The sequence below is a fragment of the Dermacentor albipictus genome, chromosome 2 (assembly GCF_038994185.2).
Source record: "Dermacentor albipictus isolate Rhodes 1998 colony chromosome 2, USDA_Dalb.pri_finalv2, whole genome shotgun sequence".
NCBI classification, from domain to species: Eukaryota; Metazoa; Arthropoda; class Arachnida; order Ixodida; family Ixodidae; genus Dermacentor; species Dermacentor albipictus.
Window position 1 is genome coordinate 206,044,454 of NC_091822.1, and position 26,072 is coordinate 206,070,525.

Sequence of the window (26,072 nt, forward strand, 5' to 3'; positions counted from 1 at the left end):
TGCCCTTCCAGTGACAACAGAAGTGCTCCAAGCGAAAGCTAGGGAACTTTCATGGGGGCGAGGCCTAACGCCAAAGGATTTCAAAGCCAGCCGGGGCTGGCTTCAGAAATTCATGAAGCGCTAAAGTGTCAGCCTCCAACGTCGCACTTCAATCACCCAGAAGCTGCCAAGCGATTTCGAAGAAAAGCTTATAGCTTTTCAGCGCTACATGCTGCGAAAGAGAGAAGCGGCACGCTACAACCTTGGGCGAATCGGCAGCGCCGACCAGACAGCTGTGTATTTTGATATGCCAGTGGCGTACACCGTGAATGAAAAGGGTGCCAAGGAGGTGAAGGTGCGCTCTGCGGGCTATGAGAAAAAGCGCGCAACTGTGATGCTATGTTGCACAGCTGATGTGCATAAACTCCCTCCTTATATGTTATTTAAAAGGAAGACACTGCCTGCTCGAGAAACTTTCCCAAGAAATGTCATTGTGCGGGCAAATGAGAACGGGTGGATGATGGGTGTGATGGTGGAAGAGCGGGTTAAGATTGTGTGGTGACGGCGTCCAGGAGCCCTTCTGACAAAGAACTCGCTCCTTGTCGTCGACTCTTACTGTGGGCACTTGACCGACAATGTGAAGGCTTCGTTCACCCAAGCGAACATGGACCTCGCTGTCATACCGGACGGCATGACAGGCCAGTTGCAGCCACTTGATGTTTGCATCAACAAACCTGTCAAGGATCGTTTGCGGAAATATTACACGGACTGGTTCACTGACCAAGACCACATGCTAATGGCAACGAGCCGCATCACACGTGCACCGCTATCGCAGCTGGCGGGCTGGGTTGCTGCAGCGTGCGACAACATCTCAGGTACTTTGATCATGCGCGCCTTTAAAAAGTGCAGCATATCTAATGCACTTGACGGTACTGAAGATAGTGCACTGTCTGAAGGTGACAGTGACAAGGAACACAGCGATGAGTCTAGCAGCGACAATGACGTAAATGAGCTCTGCACGTTCAGATTCAATAAATGCTGTTTGCATTTTGTGAACGCTGTCCTAGTTTTTTTTTGTTCGGCCTATATTCGAGGTAACATATATATATATATATATATATTGGGCTTCGGACTTTAGGGGGTCGGCTTAGAATTGGGGTTGGCCTAGGTTCAAGTAAATATGGTAGTTTACGAGAAAATTGCCATCTGAAGGTTCCGAATACCTTTTGCTAATTTCAAGTCTCCCGCCACTCAACTGGGGGAGTGGTGACGTTGCATACGCCATCACTGCCCTTTGCTGCCGTCGGTGAGTAAAACAGCGCCCGACAGACGGTGGTACTGAGTGAGCACAGATAAAACCAGAACAGCGGGTTCGGCACTGCAGCTGCTTTTTGGCCAAGTGGCCCGTAGACTGTCCAGGCATCCCACGACGTGGCATGGAAGTTGAATTCTCTGCTACTTGCTGTTTGTGCAAGTTTCGCGAGCCAGCAAAACCAGCGCAGCATTACGCAGCAACGAAACTACTGAAACGCGAAAGCGTGGGTAATGCAGAGTGGAGCAAAAACGAAACCTTTCGACCACTCATGTCATTGTCGAAGGTAATTTCAATGAGTTCTTTTTTCTAAAAGTGAAATGGAATTGGGCAAGTAGCATTTTATTTCGTCTTATAATGCAATACAAGGATGTTTCTTGCAACGCGTGGTTGAGTACTAGCGACAAAATTTAACTGAGGAGTGCTTTTGTCATCAGGCAAGTGCTTGAACGTCCCGGAGGAGTCTCTAATCATGTCCTGCATTTACCTCAATTTCTTGTGTATTAAGGCTCTCTTCGCGATAATATTGAAGTCTTAGAGGTTCTCGAACACCAATCTATCACTTTAGCTTGATTTAACATTTGCCTTTAGTGTCCCTTTAAGGGGGTCCTGAACGACCACTTGGGTTTGGTGAAAAAATACCCCGCCGAAGGCAGACGCTGTTGTGAACATCCCAACCAAATTTTGCAGTCATGTACACCAATCTATCACTTTAGCTTGATTTAACATTTGCCTTTAGTGTCCCTTTAAGGGGGTCCTGAACGACCGCTTGGGTTTGGTGAAAAAATGTCCTGCCGAAGGCAGACGCTGTTGTGAACATCCCAACAAAATTTTGCAGTCATGTACGGTGCACGGAGCTTGCAAGTGGAGCACAGTCACCTTTTTCTCCAACACTCTCGTTTCAACAAAAGCCTTCCCCTCACTCTCTTCCGGCTGCTATATTTCATCATATAGCAGATTCCCATAAGCGGCTGCTATTGACCAATAGCTGACATCAATGAAGGAAGGGGTTTGGATCAGTGCGCTTCTGCCTACTGTTACCGTTTATACTTCTTGACACAGTTTAATATACAGGCTGAAGTAGCCAAACTCTGCCTCTTGAATTTCACTAGGAATTATTTACTTCCAGAAGTATGGCAATCATGCTATTGCTGACTATCGCCTGCCAATTCTCAGCCGTGCCCGCTCGCGCAGAAATGAAGCTTTGGCCGCACTGCTTATCAATGTGGTAGCCATTGGGCCCCGCTGATTTCCATTAAGTTTTGAACACTCTGCTAGCCTTGAATGCTGGGAAGCTTAAGGTTGGACCAGACATATGCTTGCCAGCATGAGCCCACTCCTGTTAACCCGGGGCTAGACGGCTTAGCAGGCTTTGCTTCTTATAGAGCTAGTGTGCAAAATGCGCAATTTGGATGTGGCTACTACCTGTTCAAGCTGGTGCAGGACAAAGCTTGTCGGCACCAAATAGCACAACCAGGCTAGAGCACATGAGTGCGAGCGTGCACGTCAGCCCTGTCATGCATCTAGTTTGCCGCTACAGTCGAACCCAACTATATCAAACCCGTTTACATCCAATTATTCCATATATTGAACAATTTCTGGACACGGTATAGTTGCAATGAGTATATATAGCAAAAATTATGCTTACATCGAACAAAATTAGTAGTGACTCCCGATATATCAAACGTCAAGCAGCGGAAAGTGCCCCCGGAAGTTGGTTTTTCCTCACGGTGACGGGAAAACCCGGCGGCACGGCTCCATCCAACCGCTCTCCCTACGTGACCGCGCTACCTCGGAGCCGCCTACACCCCCGTGCAAAATATGATCCTGGCCCGCCTGCAGCGCTTGCTCAGACAGCCAATCAGAGGCTCTTGTGCCCTCGTCGCGCAAGATGGCAAAAGTGCGAGTTGTCTCGCTGCTTTTCTGATTCATTGTGTGCGCTTTGTGCGCCTTCTCCTGCAGTGTTGCCATGAAGAAGCGGCAGAATTCGCCTTTCGTTGTGAAGCTCGAAATCATAAATTGGGTCGAATGCAGTGGGAAGTCGGATGTCCCCGTAACGTACAAGATTCCGAGGTGCGCTCTCGGCCCGTAGTGCCCGTGGTGCCTGACGCGTACACACGGCCATGTACGAGTGGTTCATCCAAAATAGCTTCAGCCGTACCGACTTCCGCGTGCTCGGTGATGACTGTAAATTCTGATTAATGCGACGAAGCCGTTGCCAGTGTTGCCAAGCTTTGGAGCAAACTGTCAGAATTTCCGGAAGCTGTTGACGAATCAACGGTGGACGAGTTTGTGAGCGCAAATGATGGTGTCGCGACCACGGGAGAGCCTGGAAACGAAGACTACATTGTCGACATCGTGCCGAGCACAAGTGAAAATGGGCACAATGAGGAAAGCAACAACTGTCTTTGGTGCACATCCTGCAGAGTGATTGGTGCACTCGCACTAGTCCAGTGCTTTTGCGCGAATGCGGAATGTTGCGGCCTCAGCTGCTCAGACTCCTTAAATAAAGAGGAAAAGCGCGTGCATCGCACGCAGCGAAATTGCCCAAGCAGAAGAAAATGCAGGACTATTTCGTGCAAAACCAAGCAATTTTCATCAATAAAGTGATTTTATAAATGGTATGTGCTTTTATGATATCCAATTATTTAGCAGGATTATATCGAATTATGCTCTCTATTGAACTGATAGGCATTTCTTGGTAAGTTCGAAATAGCCGGGTTCGATTGTACAGTTGTACGTAGCTATGTCTGCAGCACAATGTAGAGTAATTCTTTCTAATTCATTGCTTTTTCCGGTCGCCTGATAATTTGGAAAATTTGCTGGCCCCTTCTGTCCAAGAAAAATTCATTAGTGGCTGTACTTATTTGCATGAAAGGTCGAATTTTCATATAAAGATCTCTCGATATATTGAAGCAAATTGCTGATATTACCAAATTTATATCGAGGTTTAATTGTATCAAAGTTCAACTTCATGCAAGTATTGCATTGTACTGTGGCTTATTCTCGTACATTCTTGTGTAACGGCCACACTACTAAATTCACACTTATTCGCTTGATGGAATGCTGCTGAGTGCTGTAATGTACAACTGTGCACAGGAGCTGTGCACTAGGCCTGAAACCAGGCGTACCCACGTATAGGCCACATTTTTGGAATGTCTTATTTGCTGCTCGCAGTGCAACGTCAGTGAACATGGCGATGTCACATGCTGAAGGATGCGTTGCATGAAGAACATCTCACTATTTTGGGAGGTATGAGACTCAAAGTGCGGTGGGGTTGAGCATCTTAGTGGAACAGAAAAAAAAAAAAGATATTGTGCTATGTGCACTTCATGTGCTTATGTGCAAAGGACATAAGCACTGTGGGGCAGGGCAGGAGCTAGCTCAGACAGGACTGCATAACAACTTGGGTTTCTGCAGCATGTCACCTTCCATGTGATCACACAAATACTCACTTGTTCTTTTTGCCATAGTCGGCCAGGATGAGGTCTTTCAGTTGCACTTCCACCTTGATCCACTCGTCGTCAGTGAGGGTGGGCCAGATGTGGTGCGGCTCAGTGATAGTGGTCTTGTCGGGCTTGAGGATCACCTTGGTGCGCTCATTGTTGACGTGAAGGGCGCGCAGGATGAGTATGAGGCGTGAGAAAGCCGTGTAGGAGGAGATGGTCTTGAGCCAATCGTCGTACAGGTTGAACAGCACCATCTGTGGCTCAGTGGCCTTCAGAATCAGGTCCCCAAACTTCTCCACCTTGAGGCACGCCTGGAAGGGCAGCTGCAGCTCACTGCCCTTGATGACAATGTTGGGGAAGTCCAACAGGTGCACTTCCAGAGGGTCCAGCATGCCCTTGCGAGTCACAATGATTTGCTTGGGTTGCTCTTCCACAGGTAGTGAACGGATAAGAGCAGCCACTTCTTCTGCTGTCTTCCATTTGGCCAGCTGTGGTGTAAAAAACAGCGTTAGAGTACAAGATAACACTGTGCATCCAGGGGTAATGGCGGCACAACTCTATTTTCACTCACATTGCAATCATGCTGGTTTCAACACGTTAGGTAGCCAAAGACATTGTACTGGCAGCAGAAGAAGGGGAACCAAAGGGCCTGATCTTTGTTATTTACTATAGCCAACAGGCAATGAAACGAAGGAAAGCACAGCACTTGTTTTATTTGCAGGGTGTCTACCAAGTTGACATTTCTAAATTCCCGGAGTTTTCCAGGTTCTCTAAGAGCACCTTTACAATAGTGCCTGAATGAGCCAGAATTTCGTTTTATGTCAGAACAGGCTGACAGCATGTTGCCTGATGCTGTCACTCTCTAGTAAGCATGTTGAAACGAAAAATATGACTTAATCCAGTTTGAATAGTAAGGAGTAATATCTATTTTATTTAAAAAGAAAACAGAAGGAAGGTGTTAGTAAAATGCACAGCGAAAAAGTGGTAAGACTCATTCCAAATTGAGTCGAACATTTTCAAATACGAATGACAAGGCGATGCATATATAAGTAAATATTTGTAAATATGAGCTATTTCTGTCAACTGATAGCAAGCTCATCGGTATGAGGCCTGAATGTTGTCACAACTAAGAATCTCTCTCAGCAGCTGGGAAGTCAACCTCGACTGTCTTGACATACTCTCAGCCCGTACACATCTCAATGTTAGGTTTCACTGCTTTAAAGAGTTTATTTTGGTTTGGATGAGGGACACCTGCATCTTGGTGTCAGCCAACACTGTTTTTTGAGCTCAAGCTCCTTCAAAGAGGCGGTGGCACGCTTCCTTTCCCGTTAATTCTTCAGTATGTCGGTCCTTTCTGTTCTCATCCTCCTTCTGCCACGCATTCATCCCATGCATCATTTAAAGCATCCTCTTGGTCAGTTGTACAGTCAACATCCGATTTTTCGGACTCTCTAGGGGCTGAAAAAACATGAGAAAAATCGGGCAGTACGAAAAAAATGAATGCATGTGTTTAACTGCCCTTAAGGGCTAAAATTGCCACAGGCACGTCCGAAAAAGCTCTTAAGGCCTGCCAATACACTTATTAGGCATATTAGTGCTTTGTATTGCGACAGGAGACGAGGTGCACGCGTGTATAATTAAGGATTACATACTGTGTCCCTGGACAATTGCCCCTTACCCCACTTGTTATGCTTCACCGCGTAACACTACTGTACTGAGGCGAAGCTAACTATTGAAGACTGGCATTACGCAACGGGCTGTTTTCTGCGAGCTTCGAAGCCAATCGCGAGGATTACAAAGGTGGAGTCGGTGCCATTGCTAACAGCGGTGAATTCTTTCAATGAAAAACATGGCACCGCACGGCAAGAGGCTTAGTAGCAAATGCAAAAGCAGCTAGGCCTAATGTTGCCATGATGGTGGCTATGGCTGCCAGCGGATCTGCGTACAAGAGTGCCGGTTCGAGGCTCTGAGATAATCAAAATGGCGGCGATGGTGGCTTTGATTAATGCCAGTTTAGACCTGCAGTCGGGGCAATATACACTGACTATATGAAGTACGTGGTGTTGCCGCAGAGCTGCGCAAGTTATCGGGCATGTTAAAAAAATCGGGCGTCTGGAAGATCGGTCGTTAACTGCTCTGGCAATACCTCGTGCCGATGACACGGCGTCAATGACGATTCGCTGCGATTTCTCTGTTACTGGAGCCAGCATTAACACGACTTTCATTTCCTTTCAATAAAGTTACAGCTAATTTTCCCTGATAGAAGCACAAATTCCCTCAGTTTTCCCTGAGTATTTCCAGTCTATTCAAATTCCCTGGGAATTCCCGGTTTTCCCGGTTGGTAGACACCCTGATTTGAAATGTAGGAATGGTAAATTAATAAAAAATGAGAGTGCACGAGAAAACAACTTGCTTCAAGCGGGGTCCAAGCCCACACCTTCGAATTAAGCATGCGAAGTTCTTACCAATTCAGCTAGTACAACGCTGTTTTCCCACCCACTTTGAATGTTGTACACGTACCTGGTCTAAAACAGGGAGTGCTTGGGGCCATTTGCTCCCTTTCTCATTCACACATACACATATATAGACAGTGCAACTCCATCGATACTTTCCTCGCTGTTGAGTTTTCCTGGCTCCTATGCTACTTTATGGCAGTCCCGACCTAAACCCCATTGACTCCTGTGTATTATGTTCCCATTTCATACAACATTCTTTAAAGGGACCCTGAGACGCTTTTGACGATTTTCTGCAAACGTACTGGGTCGTTAGAGTAGGTCCTTCTGGTTATTAATTGACACATCCAAGTGCTCCGCGTAAAGCGTGTAATTTATGATAGGGTTTTAAAAATTCACATCGCTACCGATCGCAGCACACTGCTCGGCGGAATTTTAAGCCGCCCCTACCCATATGACGGAAATCACCCATATGACATCAGTGGGGCGAGCTATCCGATTGGCTGACCAGGGCGCATGATCGATAATTTTTCCAACTTTATGGTAAACAAATGATCTTCATAATAGTTGGAATGTTAGTTCATTTGTTTTTATAAAAAGAAAGTAACATAAAGAGAATGCACAAGAACAATTTTTCAGTACACTTAAGCACTTTTGGCATACAGCAAGTGTCGTCTGCTTGTGTTACAACGTACTCCATTTTGACGAGAGCTTGGCGGTCAGGGTCGGTCTTAGTCTTTTCGCGAGCACTATGATTCGACTTTGTTGCCTTGTGGACTGCAAACGCAGCGACTGACAATACGTCAAGCTGCGACATCGTGTCCCTCTGCAAGGCCGCATATGAGCGAACTGGCTGCTGCGCATCGGACTGCCGCTATCCGATCGGAGCCAGGATTTGCGCGTTTGTGGCCGTGACTTTACACCGGAAGATTACTAAAGCAATAGCGTTTCGGAAGTCCGGTATTAGGGCAAACGCAAGCGCAAGGGGACAGGGTCTGGCCGCTTGACTGTGCCGTAACGGGATGAGCCATGAGATTAGCAGAAGGGCAAATGTGATTTGTCTGCACGGTGCAGCAACCTGGTGGCACAGAACTCAACCATACACAGTAGCAGCAACGAAGTGTATTCTTCTTTGCTGCTGGTGTGTATTTTTTGCAGGAGTGTAATCGTCAACACGTTGTTTTTATAAATGTTTAAAATGTTTTACACTTGGTTAGAGCAATATTAGCGCTTTGTTTGGCTGGTTAAGCTCTGCGCTTAGTGTCTGGACTGTGCAGACCGATCAGGCCGCTCACGTATGTCTACGCCTAAGTTCCTTCATCAGCTTGAGTTTATGCCTCCAGTCATTTGCCGATATGACCAGCTTGCCTGAGGTTACCGGAATAGCAGACACGTTCGGCGCTACGACAGAATGCTCGCAACACACGCTGCTTCGATAGCTCTCGGTCAACGGCCAAGCGGCTAGCGGAGAGGTCTCGTGCATGCGGGGGCGGGCTCCGAAACAACTGGAAGTGGACGATGTGACGTCGCATCGTGACGCAGGACCAGTGAAGGCGGAGCTTAGCCCCGCTCGTTCGGCGAACGAGTTGAGGAGGAAAAGCATGGCTGGGGAGGAGGGTAACTTCTAATCGCTTGTAGTTCCATTAATACGTAACGCTTCACTTAAATTGTGGTGCGTATGTTCTACTTAAGCTGTACGCTACACATCTACAAAATCTGTCAGAACCGTTTCAGGGGCCCTTTAATGTACCACATCTTATGTTGCCTTTGAACGCAGCAGTAACATAAATTCAGCGGTGCAGACGGAAATTCGCTCTGGCACATTGCAACAAGTGGTCAGGATGTTGCAACAAGCGACCAGCACGTTGCAATAAGTGACTGGGCCTCTTTGATTAGCAGTCCCTGACAGTCACGAACTGCTTGGGAGTGCTGTGCCACATTCAATTTTGCTTGGACAACTTCCTAAGCACCACCAATTAGTCGCAAGAGTTGCCAGAAATGCATTTAAGCTTTTTCACTGACCAAAAGTTCCGAACTGGCTACAGACTGTCAGAGCTGTCAGTTGATTTTCACTCTGACCAGCACAAGCAGCTAGCAGACGACGGCTGCCTGAAAAAGACATGTCTATATCTGTCTGTTACATCAGTGCTTTCTGCGCCATCATTCAAGCTTTTCATAAGCCGTGTAACTACTGCTACTTTAGTTCTTGTGTTTTTTTTTTAACAGGCAAGCGCCGTGATATCAATAATACAAGCTCACTTTCTTGGTGCGTCTTGCAAAATTTATCATGCACATTGCTGTGTGTAGTGAGCAGGTGGATTTCACCTTTCAGGTGAGTGAAACTGGTGTGCAAAGAAGCATATATATAGCAAGTGGCTGTTTATTGCTGGTAGCGGCGGTGGTACACAATCGGAGCTTCGCCGATCGGTAATTCACATATGTTGGTTCCTTAATTCCGTTGTCATGTTTGAGCGTTTGCTTTTTGACATGTGCGATTACAGTGCAGTCCGCTTATAACGATACTATATATAATGATATATCAGTTATAACGATGGGTCGACATGAGTGTGTCATTTTACGCATTAGGTCTATGGGGGAAAAAAAACATTTATAATGGTAGGTTATTCACTGCATATCGGATATAATGATAAAAATTTTGCCATCTTGACGGCGTTTTCTGTGGCAAATAATCGTAACATTTGCATTGCTTAGTTCCCTGAAAAGAACAATGTCGAGACGAGGCAATGTTTACCTCCGTAAATCTGTATCTGCCGCCATTACCACGTAGCGCATCCTGCCTTGCCCGCGCACCGGAGAGTACCTGAGTAGGCGCAGCGCGCCACGAGATGGCGCTAGCTGCTTCATGCACGTCGGCCAGTCGCTCAAGTAATAGTAATGACTTTCATTGCTTCTGATCGCGGAGCTCCAAGAGGAGATCACCGCTTGCCATCCTCGAAGCCTTATATCCTAGACCAAAAACTTCAGTCAAAGACAAACAAGGAATGGAGAACTGGTTTGCACTCGTTTGTCTGGTTTTTTGAGCGAATTACATGGAAACGAGGGAAATTGTGGACTTGGCGTCCGAAAAACTGAAAGACATCTTCGGTGCACCCTCGTTTCTGAGGGCAATCAGGGAGTTTAGGAAAAGCATTTCCCATAAGTATAGACGGGGTTTTCGGCCGTGGTGCCGACCACCCACCATGGAGCCCTACAAGGGGGTGTGACAGAAGTTCGTGCAAGAGAAATCCTGCCAATGCCAGCCGTATATCGCTGCTATAACAATATACAGCAAAGCCAAGGGTGGCTAGCCACACAAGGTTAACCCTTGCCATTCGAAAATTCGGAAGTGAGAAGTGAACAGAAGACAGGAAAGATGAGAAAGGCGAGAAAGAAAGACGAAGATCAGAGAGGAGGATAGGAAAAGGCGACTGCCTATTTCCCCCAGGTGGGTCAGTCTGAAGGTGCCGTCTATGTGAAGTAGGTGTGTTGGAGTAGGAGGAGGCCAAAGAGGTGTGTTGCCACGCCGGGGGGCATTAAAGGTTCGAACACCTGGCATCGGCTCAAACCCCAGGATCCCCCTTTCCCCAGACACGGCTAAGCCGCACATGGCTACACTCGGGAGTAACCCTCATCTGCTCGGGTACACGGTGTTGCAACACACTAAACGCCTGCTGATGCAGACGCCCCTGCGGGGCTATTTGAAAAGTTGTGCCACTATTTTGTGATGGCAATGGCGCTGGCTGGGCTCATACGGATTACTGTACTTACACAGTTCCAATGTTCGCCCTTTTCTTTATTCTTTAGTGAAAATTGGTCCAAACGTTGCCTGAACGATGCAGAGAATATGAAACCAAAACCGTGTTCATGGCATTTGCAACAGCCTACCGTGAGTGCCAGTGTTAACTGCGAGCGAACATTTTTGCTTGAAAATCTTCCTAGAGCAGGCCAAAGATTAAAAAAAAAGGAAAAAGAATAAGCCTTTTAAGCGGGAGATGCGTCTGACACATTCACTAATCTATAGTGTCGCCAAGACATACACTGCAGCGACTGGGGTCCCAATTGGAGTCTGGCACATTTATGCTGACCAATTAAGGGGGGACGCAGCAACTGATGTGGTAAAATTGTCAAAATTTTCTATTTTCTTAATTTTTTTCCGCAATCCACGGACCTTTATTTACCTCATGGTAAAATATTATAACAAATTACGCGGTATAAATAGAGAAAGCAGCACTTTCCTAGAGTGCTGTCATAAAAAATTGCAAAAAAATCTGGCTTTGGATCGCCCGGCTATCCGTTCACGCAGCGCCGCCATCTTGGTATCGTCGTAAAGAGGAGAGATTGGAGCTAAAGACAGCTGGAACGACGCATTTCTCCACCGAAAAATAAACCAGCAAACGGAAGTGAAAGAAAGGCAAATGTGGCATTGCAATTGGGTGCAGTAGTCACATGGGGCACAGGACGTGCTCCTATTGGCTGTTGTAGATTAACGTTTGCACAGCAGTGAGCTGCGCATTCCGATCAATGTGATTGATGATCATGGCAGCTTATGCACCTTTTCTGTGATGAGCCCCAAAGGAATCAAGTTCCGAATGGCCCACATGTATGGAAGACCACGAAAGGTGTGGGAAAGAGGGAAAACTAGTTGTAGAAGCGGATGCCGCCGAGCTTGTTGACGAGGCACAACTGGTGCACGTGGGTGACCGGGAAAATGCGACTGTGGGCTATGGTGAAGGTACGTCCGCGAGCAATGGTGAAGGCATGTCCACGAGCGATAGTGACGGCACATCCGCGAGCGATGGTGAAGGCGCGACCGCGAACGATGGCGACGGTGCGTATACATGTGGTCATGACGGCAGCGTGACATCGGTGGAGCAGAAGTTTTCGCATTGAATATTCAATTGCAAATTTCAGCTCCAACTCTCACTAATAAAGAGGTTGCACAACGAGAGACAAGAGCCGACATTTTGAACGCATTGTCATCTACTTCTGCACAACGGACGGATGCACAATGATCAAAAAGGCAACTAAGGTGCACGAAACTGCTGCAAGAACGCAAAAAACTACATCAAAATATAAAGAAGATGTGTTTTCATAGGCAAAGGACTATATCCGGGCAGGTTTCAGGTGCTCAAAGCAAAGATTTAAACATTTACAACAAATGTAACTTTGAGCTCCATTTTCTCAGTTTTCATTTCTTGTGCAGTCGCTTTCAGTCATCCCAGTGCCATTTCACAACGAATGAAGACAAAATTATTCTGTCTATTGCACTTAGACCCTGAAACACTGATGAGTGCAATAAGGCTATCCACTTTTACCTGCACCTCACAAAAAAAAAAGAAAATCATAATGGTCCATTTTTGCAAAAGGTGTTAGTAAGACAATATGCATAGAAAGATAAAAAAATATTTTTATGCTCATTTCGGCATTTAAAAAATAAACCAATAGCTTTATTTCACAGAATAGGTTTTTGTGAACATGTGGATGTGAAAATCTTGGCGAAATTATGTGTAATGTGTAAGTTCGGGATGACCATTAGGGGTGGTCAATTGTTGTAACTCAAAGACTCTAATAGATAAAACAAAACTAATTTCAGTTATGATGTCAGCATAACAAATCACACCTGCATGCCAGATTTCACCACTGTATTCCCATAAATAAAAAAAAAAAGACGTATTCATTGCCATGTCCCCCCTTAAGTTTGAATTATCCAGCGACGGCCAATTACAGGATTGAAATAACGAAAGCCTTCGTCTATAAATATGTATGGGCCCGGGTGAACCTTCACTCGAGATTTAATTAACCAAGAAAATAATAAGCTGGAATCTACTGTATTTTAGAAGTAAGATTATTCATGTGATCAACCTTCACAAAATACCAAGCAACAAGCTGCACTTGTGTAAGTGTGGAGGGTGGCAAGCCATGAGTGCACAAAAAAATTGAAACCACGGTTGGTAACAGGTTTAATTGTGGTTTCCAGAAGCTGGACGCTTACGTCATTCTATATCAAAAGAAAGTTGTGGTTTCGAAGTTAGTGCCAACTCAGCCTTCACAATCATTTTTTAAGCACTTCTTCGAGGAAGTGCACTTGCTCAAAGTAAGAGCATGATATGGCTTTATTCAATACACTATCCAGCTCCTCTTGCCCCAAGCATCTACAGAAACAACGTTTAAATGCAGCTCTACTTGCCTGTCCCAGACGTTTTTGGCCAGCCCACACGGAAGTGTGGATGATCTTGAGGAACAGCTGTCCAGTGCGTGGGTTGAAGATGAAGATGGCACCATTGATGGGCTTGGTTGTCAGGTTCCCTTCAAAGGTCTGTTGGAAGGATTACACATGACACATAAGTGGACAGTGCACAGGGCACGAGTTCAGTGGAAGTTCCAGATCTACTACAGTGGTGGTGGTGTTCGTTAACACTCCCAGGGTCGCTGTCCCTGGACGAAAATTTTGACAGTTCACGTGCGGTTTGCGTCTCTAGACATCGAGTGAGTGTATTGATTGACTGAATTAAAGTATGTTTTAGAGTCTGAGGTTTCACGTGCCAAAAGCACAAATTACGAGGCACGCCGTGGTGAGGGACTGTATTAATTTTGACCACCACAGGATCTTTAACATGCCCCTAATTCACAGGAAACGGCCGTTTTTGCATTTGCAGCCACAGCGCCCAGGATTCGATCTCACGACCTCATGCTTAGTAGCGCAACACCCTAGCTGCTGAGCCACCGCGGCGGGTAATAAAGTATGTTATGTTTTGCCTGCACCGAAGAATGTTTTAATGTGAATAGCATTCTTGGCATTGTCAGACCAGGGGAGTACTCTGTTAGTGTCCACTTAGTGGACATGTCCAATTCATCTGCTGCTGAAGTTCTGATTAGGTGGGCTAGTGGAAAGGAGAAAGGCGCCCCCAGCAAATCAGCACTTCAGCAGCAGAAGAAATAGACATGTTCACTAAGTGGACAACTGGCGTATATCTCCCCAGTTTGTTTCCAGCGATCTAGTTTAACCAAAAATATGGGACAATTCCGAAGAAAGTGAGTGGAGTGCAAAGATAAGGCGTGTCAATACAGTCAAACGAATTTATAACGATACCGGTTTTAACAATATATCGGTTATAACAATGTCAAGGTGCTGCACCGTCGACTTTTATATGTTTTCCGTGGTGAAATAACCCACTTACTACAATGCCCCAATGCCGCATTATCCCAGTGTTTCTTTTAGATTTTTCAAGCTGAGATGATGCTGTGGCAACCTTCCCGCATTGTTTAAAAGGCACCTTTTGGGGCTACCAAAGCGATGCCTCGATGAAGCTCGTATGTCACTTGCCACCCGTGACCCCTCTTTGTAGTTATAGCAGTGCCATTCTTGTGCGCCGAGAGCCGCGGTTTGTTAACAACATGTGATTGGAGTGCGCAGGAAGCAGAGTTAAAGGGACTGACAACTGGCCAGAATGTGTTCCGAGATGTTGATGAGAATGAAATGACCATGATTTATAGTGACAGAATCTGGCAGGCTGTTCGGGATTTATGCAGGAAATATAATTTTAAATTGGCCAAGAAAGTCAGAAAAACCAGTAAGTGGCAAGGCCCGGCAGTGAAACCCTGATACTTCGAAATGAAGTCAAGAGATTACTGTATGCAAGTTGAGTGTCATTAAGTACAGTACAATTCTTGCTTAATATTGCAGACAGTATATTATTAGACACGCTTTATCTTACGCATATTACGAAGTAAAGAAAGTCCATGCTAACGGCGCTCGCGTCGTCCCACATGCATGGAGGCACGCATGCTGCTGCTGCTGATGATGATGATGTGTGGTGTTTTGTGGCGCAAGGGCCAGGTTTGGCCAAAGAGCGCCATGACAAATGGTGGTGTTAACGATGTAGTATGGAAGATGTGACTTGGCTGTAAAGTGGCCTAAAAATAGTCGCTGTAAAGTGCGTAAAATCTATGTGCTATAAAATTATGGCGATGACTAATGACGAAGACTGAAGATTAAAATCCATCGTAAAAGAATGATGCATTGTTTAAAATATGCGAAAACGTTAAATTGCTTACAGCACTACTGCCTCGCCAGAGCCCTTGAACCGCAAGGGCCTAGAGGCATGTGCTATTCAAAATAATTATCGCAGCGGCATCCTCTGAAGAGAGGAACCGCTACGAACGTGTGGGGCTAATAACATGCAACACAACATCTTTCAAAAAACCTAAGATGGCGTTGGTGTCAAAGAGTGGTTCTGGACCAAGTAACATAACAGGATGAAGGGGGATGTGGTGCCTGTACGCTAAGAGAAAGTGTTTTTTTCTTTCGGGTTCGGCTTCCCGACACTCCAGTAGGACGTGGAGGACGGTCAGCCTCTCCCCGCACCTACCACAGGTTGGAGGCTCGTTTCCCGTGAGTAAGAAGTTATGTGTGCCAAAAGTGTGTCCTATTCTTAGACGGCAGAATAGGACATCTGTCCGGCGGGATTTTGTTACAGGAGGCCAGAAACCTAATTGTGGCTTTATTACATGCAGTTTATTATTTGTTTCCATGTCCCACGAGCGTTGCCAGTAGTTCCGCAGTTTTCTGCGCAAGTAGGGCCTCAGATCTGTGACAGGGACTGCTGCGGTAGGATTTATAGAATGCGATGCAATTGATGTGGCCATCTGGTCCGCCAGAACATTGCCTTCGATGCCCCTATGACCGGGCACCCAGCATATGATGACATGCTGGTTACATACATACGTTTTACATAGGACGAAATAGAGTTCGTTGATGACTGGGTTTTTGTGCTTAGAAAATGACATTAAGACCTTCACAGCACTTAGGGAGTCCGTATATATAACTGATTTCTCGAGCTTTGATTTCTTTATATACTTTACAGCCGACAGCAGTGCGTAGGCCTCAGCCGTAAAGATGCTTGTTTCCGGATGCAGTACATCGGATTCCGAGAAGGATGGGCCGACGGCTGCATAGGACACCCCCTCGCGTGACTTCGATGCGTCTGTGTAGAACTCCGCGCAGGAGTGTTTATATTGGAGTTCCCGGAAATGCACTTGTATTTCAATCTCTGGAGCGTGTTTTGTGACTTGCATGAAAGATATATCGCATTGTATCATCTGCCACTCCCAAGAAGGTAGCAGCTTAGCTGGAGGCATTAGGCGAAGCTCGAGGAGTAGAACATGCATTTCATGACTAAGCTCCCTCACACGCAGCGAGAAAGGCTGTCTTATGGAGGGACGATTATGAAAGAGTGTAGCATATGTCATGTCATTAACAGTATTATAACACGGATGTTGAGGATTAGAGAGCACTTTCAGAAAATATGTGTGGCTGATGTATGTTCTCTGGAGATGAAGTGACCACTCGCTCGATTCTGCGTATAAACTTTCAATGGGACTTGTCCTGAAAGCGCCAGTGGCCAGTCGGATTCCTAGATGGTGCACTGGGTCTAGCATCTTTAGTGCGCTCGGGGCGGCAGAGTGATAGATCACGGCACCATAGTCTAGTCGCGATCGAATGAGGCTGTTATATAGATTCATTAAACACTTTCTGTCACTACCCCATGTAGTCTGGGATAGAAGTTTGATTATGTTCATTGTTTTCAGACATTTTTCTTTAATATATTTAATGTGGGGGACGAAAGTGAGTCTGTAGTCAAGTATGACACCTAGGAATTTGTGCTGTTTGCTGATAGGTATTCGTTGTCCACACAGTTCTAAGGAAGGATCCGGAACCACGCCTCTCTTTCTTGTAAAAAGAACGCAAGAGCTTTTGTTAGGATTGATCTTAAATCCATTCTTGTCTGCCCACACTGAGACTTTATTCAGGCCATGCTGTACCTGTCTCTCGCAGACTGCGAGGTTACAAGATTTGAAAGCTATTTGAATGTCGTCCATGTAGACAGAGTAAAAGATGGCGGGTGGTAATGAAGCACGAAGTGTGTTCATCTTCACTATAAAGAGCGTGCAGCTGAGCACGCCTCCTTGGGGTACACCCGTTTCTTGCGTAAAAGGGCGTGAAAGTGCATTGCCGACTTTTACTCGGAAAGAACGATTTGACAGATAGCTTTCTATTATATTATGCATATTACCGTGGATGCCCATTTCTGACAAATCTCTTAAGATTCCGTAACGCCACGTCGTATCGTACGCCTTCTCCATATCGAGGAATATGGATAAGAAGAATTGTTTGTGTACAAATGCGTCCCGGATATTTGATTCTACACGTACAAGGTGGTCAGTTGTGGAGCGTCCTTCTCGGAAGCCGCACTGATAAGGATCAAGAATTTTGCTCTGTTCAAGGAAAAAGATGAGTCGCCGATTTATCATTTTTTCGAACACCTTACAAATGCAACTTGTGAGGGCTATCGGGCGGTAACTTGCCACTGAGGAAGGGTCCTTGCCTTGTTTCAAAACAGGGATAACAATGGCTTCCTTCCATGCAGCTGGAAGGTACCCTGCATCCCAAATGGTGTTGAAAAGTGTGAGTAGTGTAAGTTGGGTGTCTTTATGTAAGTTTTTGATCATTTCATACATGATTCTGTCAGATCCCGGGGCAGAGCTCTTGCATGCGCTCAAGGCAGCTCTCAACTCGGCAATGCTAAAAGGACAATTGTATGGTTCATTCTGTTGACATTTTCTCATGAGTGGCTTACGTTCTTCTATTTGTTTATATTTCAGAAAGGATTGCGAGTAATGGTTGGCACTTGAGACACTCTCAAAGTGCTCCCCATGTGAGTCCGCCTGATCTTGTAGGGTATCGCCTTCTGTGTTTACCAAAGGGAGTGCATGTGCTTGTCGCCCTCTTATCCTATTGACCCTGTTCCAGGCTTTCGCCTCATCTCTGAACGAGTTAATACTTGATAGAAACTTCTGCCAACTTTCTCGTCTGGCCTGTCGGCGGGTTCGCCTGCCTTCGGATTTTACTTTTTTAAAGTTGACTAGATTTTCTGCAGTGGGAGAAGCGCGTAGCAACCCCCACGCCCTGTTCTGTTTTTTACGAGCGATCCTACAATCGTCGTTCCACCATGGGACACGCCGTTTGCAGGCCAAGCCTTTTACTTCTGCTATGCATTTATATGCGACATCTATTATGAATGCTGTAAAAAACTCGACTGCAGCGTCAATTTCTAATGAAGACAGGTCAGCCCATGAGATACTAGTTAGAGATCGAAATTTCTCCCAATCAGCTGTCTCAATCTTCCACCTAGGAGCGTATGGTGGATATTCGTTTTCATTATATGATCTTAGCAGTATAGGGAAGTGGTCGCTACCGTAAGGGTTGTCGGTAACTTCCCATTCAAGTTCAGGCAGTACAGACGGGGAGACTATACTGAGATCTATTGAAGAAAAGGATCGGTTTGCAAGAGAGTAATATGTGGGCTCTTTTTTATTGAGAAGGCACGCTCCAGAAGAGAAAAGGAACTGTTCAACAAGGCGACCTCGCGCATCTATACGAGAGTCGCCCCACAGGGAGCTGTGCGCATTGAAATCGCCAAGAACAGCATAAGGTTCTGGCAATTGATCGATCAAGGAGTGAAATTCATGTTTGTTCAGTTGGTAATGCGGGGGTATGTAAAGGGAGCAATTGGTGATGAGTTTGTTTAGTAGGACAACTCGAACCGCCACTGCTTCAAGGGGCGTTTGTAGCTGTAAAGGTTGACATGCAATACTTCTATGAGTAAGAATCGCAACACCACCCGATGATGCGACGGTATCATCGCGATCTTTGCGAAACGTCAGATACGTACGGAGAAAGTTTGTGTGTTTAGATTTTAAGTGAGTTTCCTGTAAACACAGCACTTTTGGATTATGTTTGTGGATGAGTTCTTGCAAATCATCAAGGTTTCTAAGGAGACCTCTGATGTTCCATTGGATGATTTGTGTATCCATGTTTAAGGTGAATTGGTGCTGTGTTTACGGAGACGGAGTGGATGCCTTATAGTACAGAGCCCTTTCGAGGCCCTGTAATAGGTGTTTTGTTCTTTCTGAAGCGTTCGAGCGATTCTCGACGCTCCTTAGGCGTTTGGTGCGCCTTGGGGTCAGGTGTAGTGTCCATTGCCTCGTGTGAGGCGCCGGACAAGCGCTCTTGCGAGCGAGAGGTTTTCAGAGGGAGTCCCGCCTTGGAGGTCAAGACCCCTGCGCCCACCAGCCCGGAGGTCGATGGGGTTCCCTGAGGGATTTGGCTGCGCTGAACGTTGCCAGCGCTGGAAGGGGCCTCGGAGGTTGGGGCAGCCTCGGCTGCACCCACCTTTGGGGTGGATGCTCCCTTCTCCTCGGTTGACGGAGCAGCGCTAGCTGCAACCGCCGCGGGGGCAGATGGCGTAACTGCCGACTCACTGCCTGTGGGTCTGACAGCCGCCGGAGGCCGTTGTGACGCTGCCCCCTTACGCGCCACATCGGCAAAGCTGCTCTTAGACAGGTATGACACCCGCCTACGTGCCTCCTTGAAAGATATATTTTCTTTGACTTTGATTGTCACAATCTCTTTTTCTCTTTTCCAGGACGGGCAGGCGCGCGAGTATGCGGCGTGCTCGCCATCACAGTTGACACAATGTGGAGTCTTCTGGCATGTTTCGGAGGAATGTTCAGTGTCACTACACTTGGCACATGTCAGCCGGCCTCGACAGTTCTGTGAACTGTGGCCGAACCTTTGGCACTTAAAGCATCTGAGAGGATTTGGCACGTATGGCCTAACACGAAGTTTGATATAACCGGCCTCGATGGACTCGGGGAGGACACTTGAACCGAACGTAAGTATAAGGTGTTTCGTGTTGATCTCTTTACCGTCTCGCCTGATCTTAATTCGCTTAACATTTATTACATTCTGTTCACTGAAGCCCTCCAAGAGTTCAGCTTCAGTGAGCTCTAGCATGTCATCGTCCGAGACAACGCCGCGGGTGGTGTTCATGGTACGGTGCGGAGTTACTGTTATTTGGGTTTCGCCAAATGAGACGAGTTTCGGCAGTTTCTCGTACTGCTTCTTATCGTGGAGCTCCAAGAGAAGATCACCACTTGTCATTCTCGACGCCTTATATCCTGTTCCAAAAACTTCAGTTAAAGACTTCGGAACAAGGAACGGTGAGATGTTACGCACTAGTTTGTCTGGGTTTTCTGAGTGGATCACATGATATCTAGGAAAGTTCTGGACTTGTCGTCCGAAAAACTGAAAGAGATCTTCGGTGCGCCCTCGTTTGTGAGGGCGATCAGGGAGTTTAGGAAAAGCGTTTTCCATGAGTATAGTAGGGTTTTCGGCCGCGATGCCAACCACCCACCATGGAGCCCAACAGGGGGACGTGACAGGAGTTCCTGCTAGAGAGACCCTGCCAACGCCAGCCGTACATCGCTGCTATAACCAAATACAGCATAACCAAGGCTGGCTAGCTACACAAGGTTAACCCTTGCCGCCGGGAAACTAGGAAGTGAGGAGAAGTAATGAGAAGACAGGAAAGATGAAAAAGACGAGAGAGAAAGACGAAGATTGGAGAGGAGGACAGGAAAAGGCGACTGCCGATTTCCCCCGGGTGGGTCAGTCCGGGGGTGCCGTCTACGTGAAGCCGAGGCCAAAGGGGTGTGTTACCGCCGCCGAGGGGCCGTAAAGGTCCAAACACCCGGCATTGGCTCAACCCCCAGGATCCCCTTTTCCCCGGACACGGCTAAGCCGCGCACGGCTACACGCGGGAGGGTCCAACCCTCGTGTGCTCGGGTCCGTGGTGTCGCAACACACCAAACGCCTGCTTGCGCAGACGCTCCTGCGGGGGGCACGCATGCTGCTGTACATGCGCGAGTAGAGTGCGCGTTCGCAAGTACAAAGAGTTTCATGATCTCCTTGTGATACAAGATGCCATCGATGAGTTCTGCAGTGGATAGATACGTTTTTTAGCTTCGTGCCGGCGCCTCTGTTACACTGTACTGACGCCGTGCTCTCCACCTACTGTTGGCAGATTGTCGGTGTCGGTACAGTGTGACAGAGGGGCCGACACGAAGGAAAAAATGTGGTCACCAACAGTCGGCAGACCGAAATCGGTGTCGGGTCGGCCTAATGTCAGTGAGCCTTCACCAATCGGCATTCTCCAGGCGGGCTGCTTGTGGCGGGGACGATGGCCTATCAAGCAAGTTGGATTCGTTGCTTCAGCTGCAGCTTTCGTCCATCGAAGCATGACATTCAGGTGCTGCTTGATAAGGATGCAAATTCTAAGCATGCATGCGAGCTAAAAATCCTTTGTTCCAGCTCGCTCAGGTTTTCGACAGTTATCGGAAATCAAAAGTGCACGCTTGGCTACACCAACACTAACTGCGTATCACGTGTAAAAGCGTTCTATCATTTTTGATGCACTTGGTTTCATTTTGACTAGTCAAATACCAAAGCAGTTGAACCGGAAACCACAGAAACACATAGCTATTATCGCAGAAATACTTTAACACTTTGGAAAACATGAATCGCAGAAACACTGACTCGACAAACAAAATAATATTTACTCACACCTACAGCCGCACTTGTTGTCTGCCTCCCACTAATGCCAGCCTATAATCACTATTGCGCTCACCTATCATAGTTTTTGGCATGCTTCAGTGAACGACTTCATCCTCACTGCAGATAGAAAAGTTCTGATAAAAAATGTTCCACGATGTTTTCTGCGTTATTACTTCATGATTAGATGCTCTGGCCGGTAAGTCTTCCATTGCACTAGAAAAAGTGGGTACCATGAAAATTGGTTGTCAGTCCCTTTAAAGTTAAAAGAGTCAAAGTTAAAGTTAAAAGAGTTTAAAGTTAAAAGTTAACCACGCTTCGGAACGACGCGAGTCCACGCTTGCACGACGCCATAACGCTCTCTGGTACCGTGTCGAAATGATGTTGATGTTGATGTGGCTTTACGCGCAAATGCACAGGGTGCTTGGAGGCCATTGTTCCGATCTCCGAGGCGTGTTGTTCTGCCGGACCACCCGATGGAGACGGTGCAGCGCCATGTTTGCGCTACGAAAAGTTGAAACGCTACGTTTTAACAGATGCATACGCAATAAGCTGGTACGGTTTATGCGGGTACGAAACACATTATGTTCAATGGCCGCTGAGTCGGGGATTTGACTTTACTACTTTTAGAACGAAACTACTGATTAAGCGAGTACGGTTTAACGAGGTTTTACTGTATTGAGTATAGAGACCCATGCTATTCTGCAAGTTGCATGCGCCGTGGAGCTGTTCAATTCCATGCAAGTGAGTGCCTCACTTAGTTGTTTACAGTGCAAAAGGAGCGCCAAATACGCCGCGGACGAGCTGCCCTGACTGATGCGATCACGGACTTTGCCTCTGCAAAGTGCTTATTACATGCGCTCTGAGACGTCGGCCCAAAGCGGCAAACACTGCAATTTGCAGAACACAACTGCCTCTGTTGGTACAAGGTTCATCCAAGTCAACAGGACTGATTGAAACAGCAACGTGACATGGACAAAGGGGAGTGGCAACAAAGGGAGCACGTATTTCCGAAAGTATGAACGCATGTGCGAAGGTCCAGTCAAGTGTGCGCCCATCCCCGGTCAAGTGCTTGCTATTTACAACATAACTTCACTACTTCTTCAGCTTCATAGGGCAAAAGGCATCTGATACTAGTCAAAACATGATCTATTGATTACAAAAAAAAAAACAATTTTCAGGGCGTCTACCAAGTTGACGTTTCTAAATTCCCAGCGTTTTCCCGGTTTTCCCTGGGTGCCTTCGCTAAATTACCTGAGTGACACAGAACTTTGTTTTATGTCAAGACGGGCTGACATCATGCCTCCCAATGCTTTCACTCTCTAGTGAACATGTTAAAAAATAAAAAGACTTAATCCAGTTTGAATATTAAGGTGTAGTACTTACTTTATTCAAAAAAGAAAACAGAAGGGAGGGGTTAGTAAAATGCAAAGTGAATATAATACCTTCGAAAAAAAAGGAAATGGTAAAACCCGTTGCAAATAGAGCCTAACATCCTCAAATACCAATAATATGGATATGCATACAGATGCAAATATTTTCGAGCATGGGCTATTTCTAACAATAGCAAGCTCATGGGCATAAGGCGCAAACTCTGTCACAAGTGAGATCCTCTAATCAACGGCTGGTAAGTCAACCTCAACTGTCGTGACATATACTGAAGCAAGATAGCAAGGTGGATGAGTTGGTTAGGATTCATTGTTTTCTTGGTAATAGCACAAAGGGACATGGACAAAAGAAAGAAACAACAAAAGGAAAGAACATGACAACACGGGCGTCCATGTTGTCGTGTTTCGCCCATGTTGTCGAGCCTTTTTTTTTGTCTATGTCCCTTTGTGCTTTTACCAAGTGAACGATGTGCCCTGACATACCCTTAGCCGGCGCACAACGCCTCAGTGTTGCGTTTCACTGCTTTACAGAGTTTATTTAAGTTGGATCGAGGGACACCTGCATCTTGGCTTCAGCCAACACTTTGTTTTTTGAGCTCAAGTTCCTTCAAAGAAGCGGCGGCATGCTTCCTTTCCCGTTCGCTCCTCAATGCGTAGGTCTTCGCTGTTCTCGTCCTCCTTGCGCCGTGTGTTCACCCCACAGACAATTTGAAGCATCCTCTTGATCAGTTGCATGGTCAATGTCTGATTTTTTGTTTACTTTATTTTTTGTTTGTTTTGTTAAGCGTCCGAAAAAATTGGGCAGTTAAAAAAAATGAATGCATGTTATTTACTGCCCTTAAGAGCGCAAGTTGTCACACACACATCCGAAACAGCTCTGAAGGCCTGCCAGTACACTTATTAGGCATATCGGTGCTTGTACTGTGACAGGAAATGGCAGGTGCACGCGTGTATAATTAAGGAATACATATTGTGTCACGTGACAATTGCCCCTTCCCACGATCATGTTTCACTGCAATACTTTCACAGATGCTTCACAGCTTAATATTTCTCCATTGAGGCGAAGATGACTTTCGGGAACCAGCATTAGGCAATGCACCATGCTTCCGAGCTTGGAAGACAATCGCGAGGACCACAAAGGCGCAGTCGGTGCCATTGCTGACAGCGGCAAATTCGTACAATGAAAAACATGGCACAGAACAGCAGGAAGCTTAATAACGAACGTCAAAGCAGCTAGGCCTAGCGTTGCAGCGTTAGTGGCTACAGCTGCCAGTGGATCTGCATGCGAGAGTGCCGGTTCGAGGCGGCAAGGTAATTAAAATGGTGGCAGTGGTGGCTTTCTCTAATGGCATTTCGGACCTGGGGTCACGGCAAAAAAGTTAGGAAAATCGGGTGGCAAAGGGTTCTTGCGTTCGAAATTTCGGACGTTTTTATACATGGACTCTATGGGGCACATGGTGGTGCCACGAAGGTGTCTGAATTATCAGGCACCCAGAAAGTCGATCACTGACTGTGCAATGGAAACTCCTCCAGCTGACGTCAGGGCATCAAAAACGATTCATTACATTTCTTGTGTGACTCGAGCCGGCATTAGCGTGACTTTTGTTCCCTTTCAATAAAAAATGCAACTAATTTTCCCAGGCAGAAGCACAAATTCCCTGAGTTTTCCCTGAGTATCTCCAGACTATTCAATATCCCTGAGAATTCCCAGTTGGTAGACAACCTGATATTGCAGACCTTCGTATATACTAGAACTGAGCTGCGATCCGTGCTGGCATACTAATTTGGAGTTCCCTAAGAGTGGACCGTACTGCACACCTTGATTTCTATGTAACTAATAGCTTGCTACATTTTTTGTTATGACTGACTGCACATACCTTGTGGATGGTGACACGGTAGACGTTGGTGTCGTCAACAAACCAGATGATCTGGTTAGAGAAGAGCTCGCCATAGTTCTGGGAGCTGAGGTAAGGCTCGGTGGGCTCAGAAGAGTACAGTTGGAGACCCTTGCGAATACGTTCGCGTAGCACGTACAATGCTGGGTTGGCCTTCATAATTTTAGCCATGGCCTGCTGGATGAGTGGCTTACAGCCCGGGAACCAGTTGCCATAGGCACTGAAACACACACATTAGGGTTGTTTAGTGAATGTTTGTGTTCTTTTAGTCTAATGTTAATGCACCTGCCACTCTGTCCAATGTAAGCTTTCCCGCACTCGAGTGGAATCTGATAAACTATACCCGTGTTGCAAGGCACTAAAGGGGACACATGTTTAACTTCGCAATCATCTTTTCTTTTTTTGCCTTCCTGTTCAAGTCTCCTATTTTATCATAGGGCACATGTTAGACAACTTGCGTGGGGCCGAGAAAACAGTGCTGACGTCACACCTATTCCTTAAACCATGGGATAATCTATGTATGTAGGGTACTACAGCAAACTTTCTTTTTTCTGTTTTTCTTGTTTCTTACCGGAGCTTTTTACCCATTTTAAAAGTTTTTCGCAGGTTAGTGATAATAAATGCACGGGATAGCTAGCCTTTCCAAGCCTTTCTATCTGTTGTGAAAAACTTTGTTGCATATTGTGCGGACATGACTTAGTAATGGCAGACCTAAGAGTTGAATAAGCTATCCCCTGTTTAACAAGTTTAGAATGACAAGAAGAAAGTTCTAGCAGTGGCTTCTTGGCCCTAGGCGAATAATGCCAACAGACATGCTCATCCTGGAACGTTAAGCACAGATCTAAATACTGTAATTTGTTGCCCTGGATAAGCTCTAGCGTGAAACCTAGGCCCCCACCACATTCCCTAAAAACTTTTAAAATGTCCGTAGCTTTCTTGGTGTAGTTATCGCGAGAACAAAACAACAGGTAGTCGTCTACGTATCTAAACGCATGCACCGCCAATTCCTTAAGATTGTTTTGTAGTTTTCTATTAACGCGACTTAGATAAATGTCACTCAAAACTGGCGCAACTTTGAACCAATACAAACTCCCGATTTTTGTACATACATAGAACTACCCCATTTTGCAACGGTATTCCCTAT

General features: G+C 46.3%; 1 protein-coding gene across 1 annotated transcript in view; it reads right to left on the reverse strand.

Moving 5' to 3' along the window:
* Positions 1-26,072, reverse strand: part of Prp8 (pre-mRNA processing factor 8) — a 397,724-nt gene that overhangs the window by 42,496 nt on the left and 329,156 nt on the right. The window contains exons 29-31 of the mRNA XM_065433711.2: positions 24,911-25,148; positions 13,381-13,509; positions 4,747-5,228 (exon numbers count right to left, since the gene is read on the reverse strand). Of these exons, the coding sequence (XP_065289783.1) occupies positions 4,747-5,228; positions 13,381-13,509; positions 24,911-25,148 (849 nt within the window). The remainder of the gene's footprint in view (positions 1-4,746; positions 5,229-13,380; positions 13,510-24,910; positions 25,149-26,072) is intronic.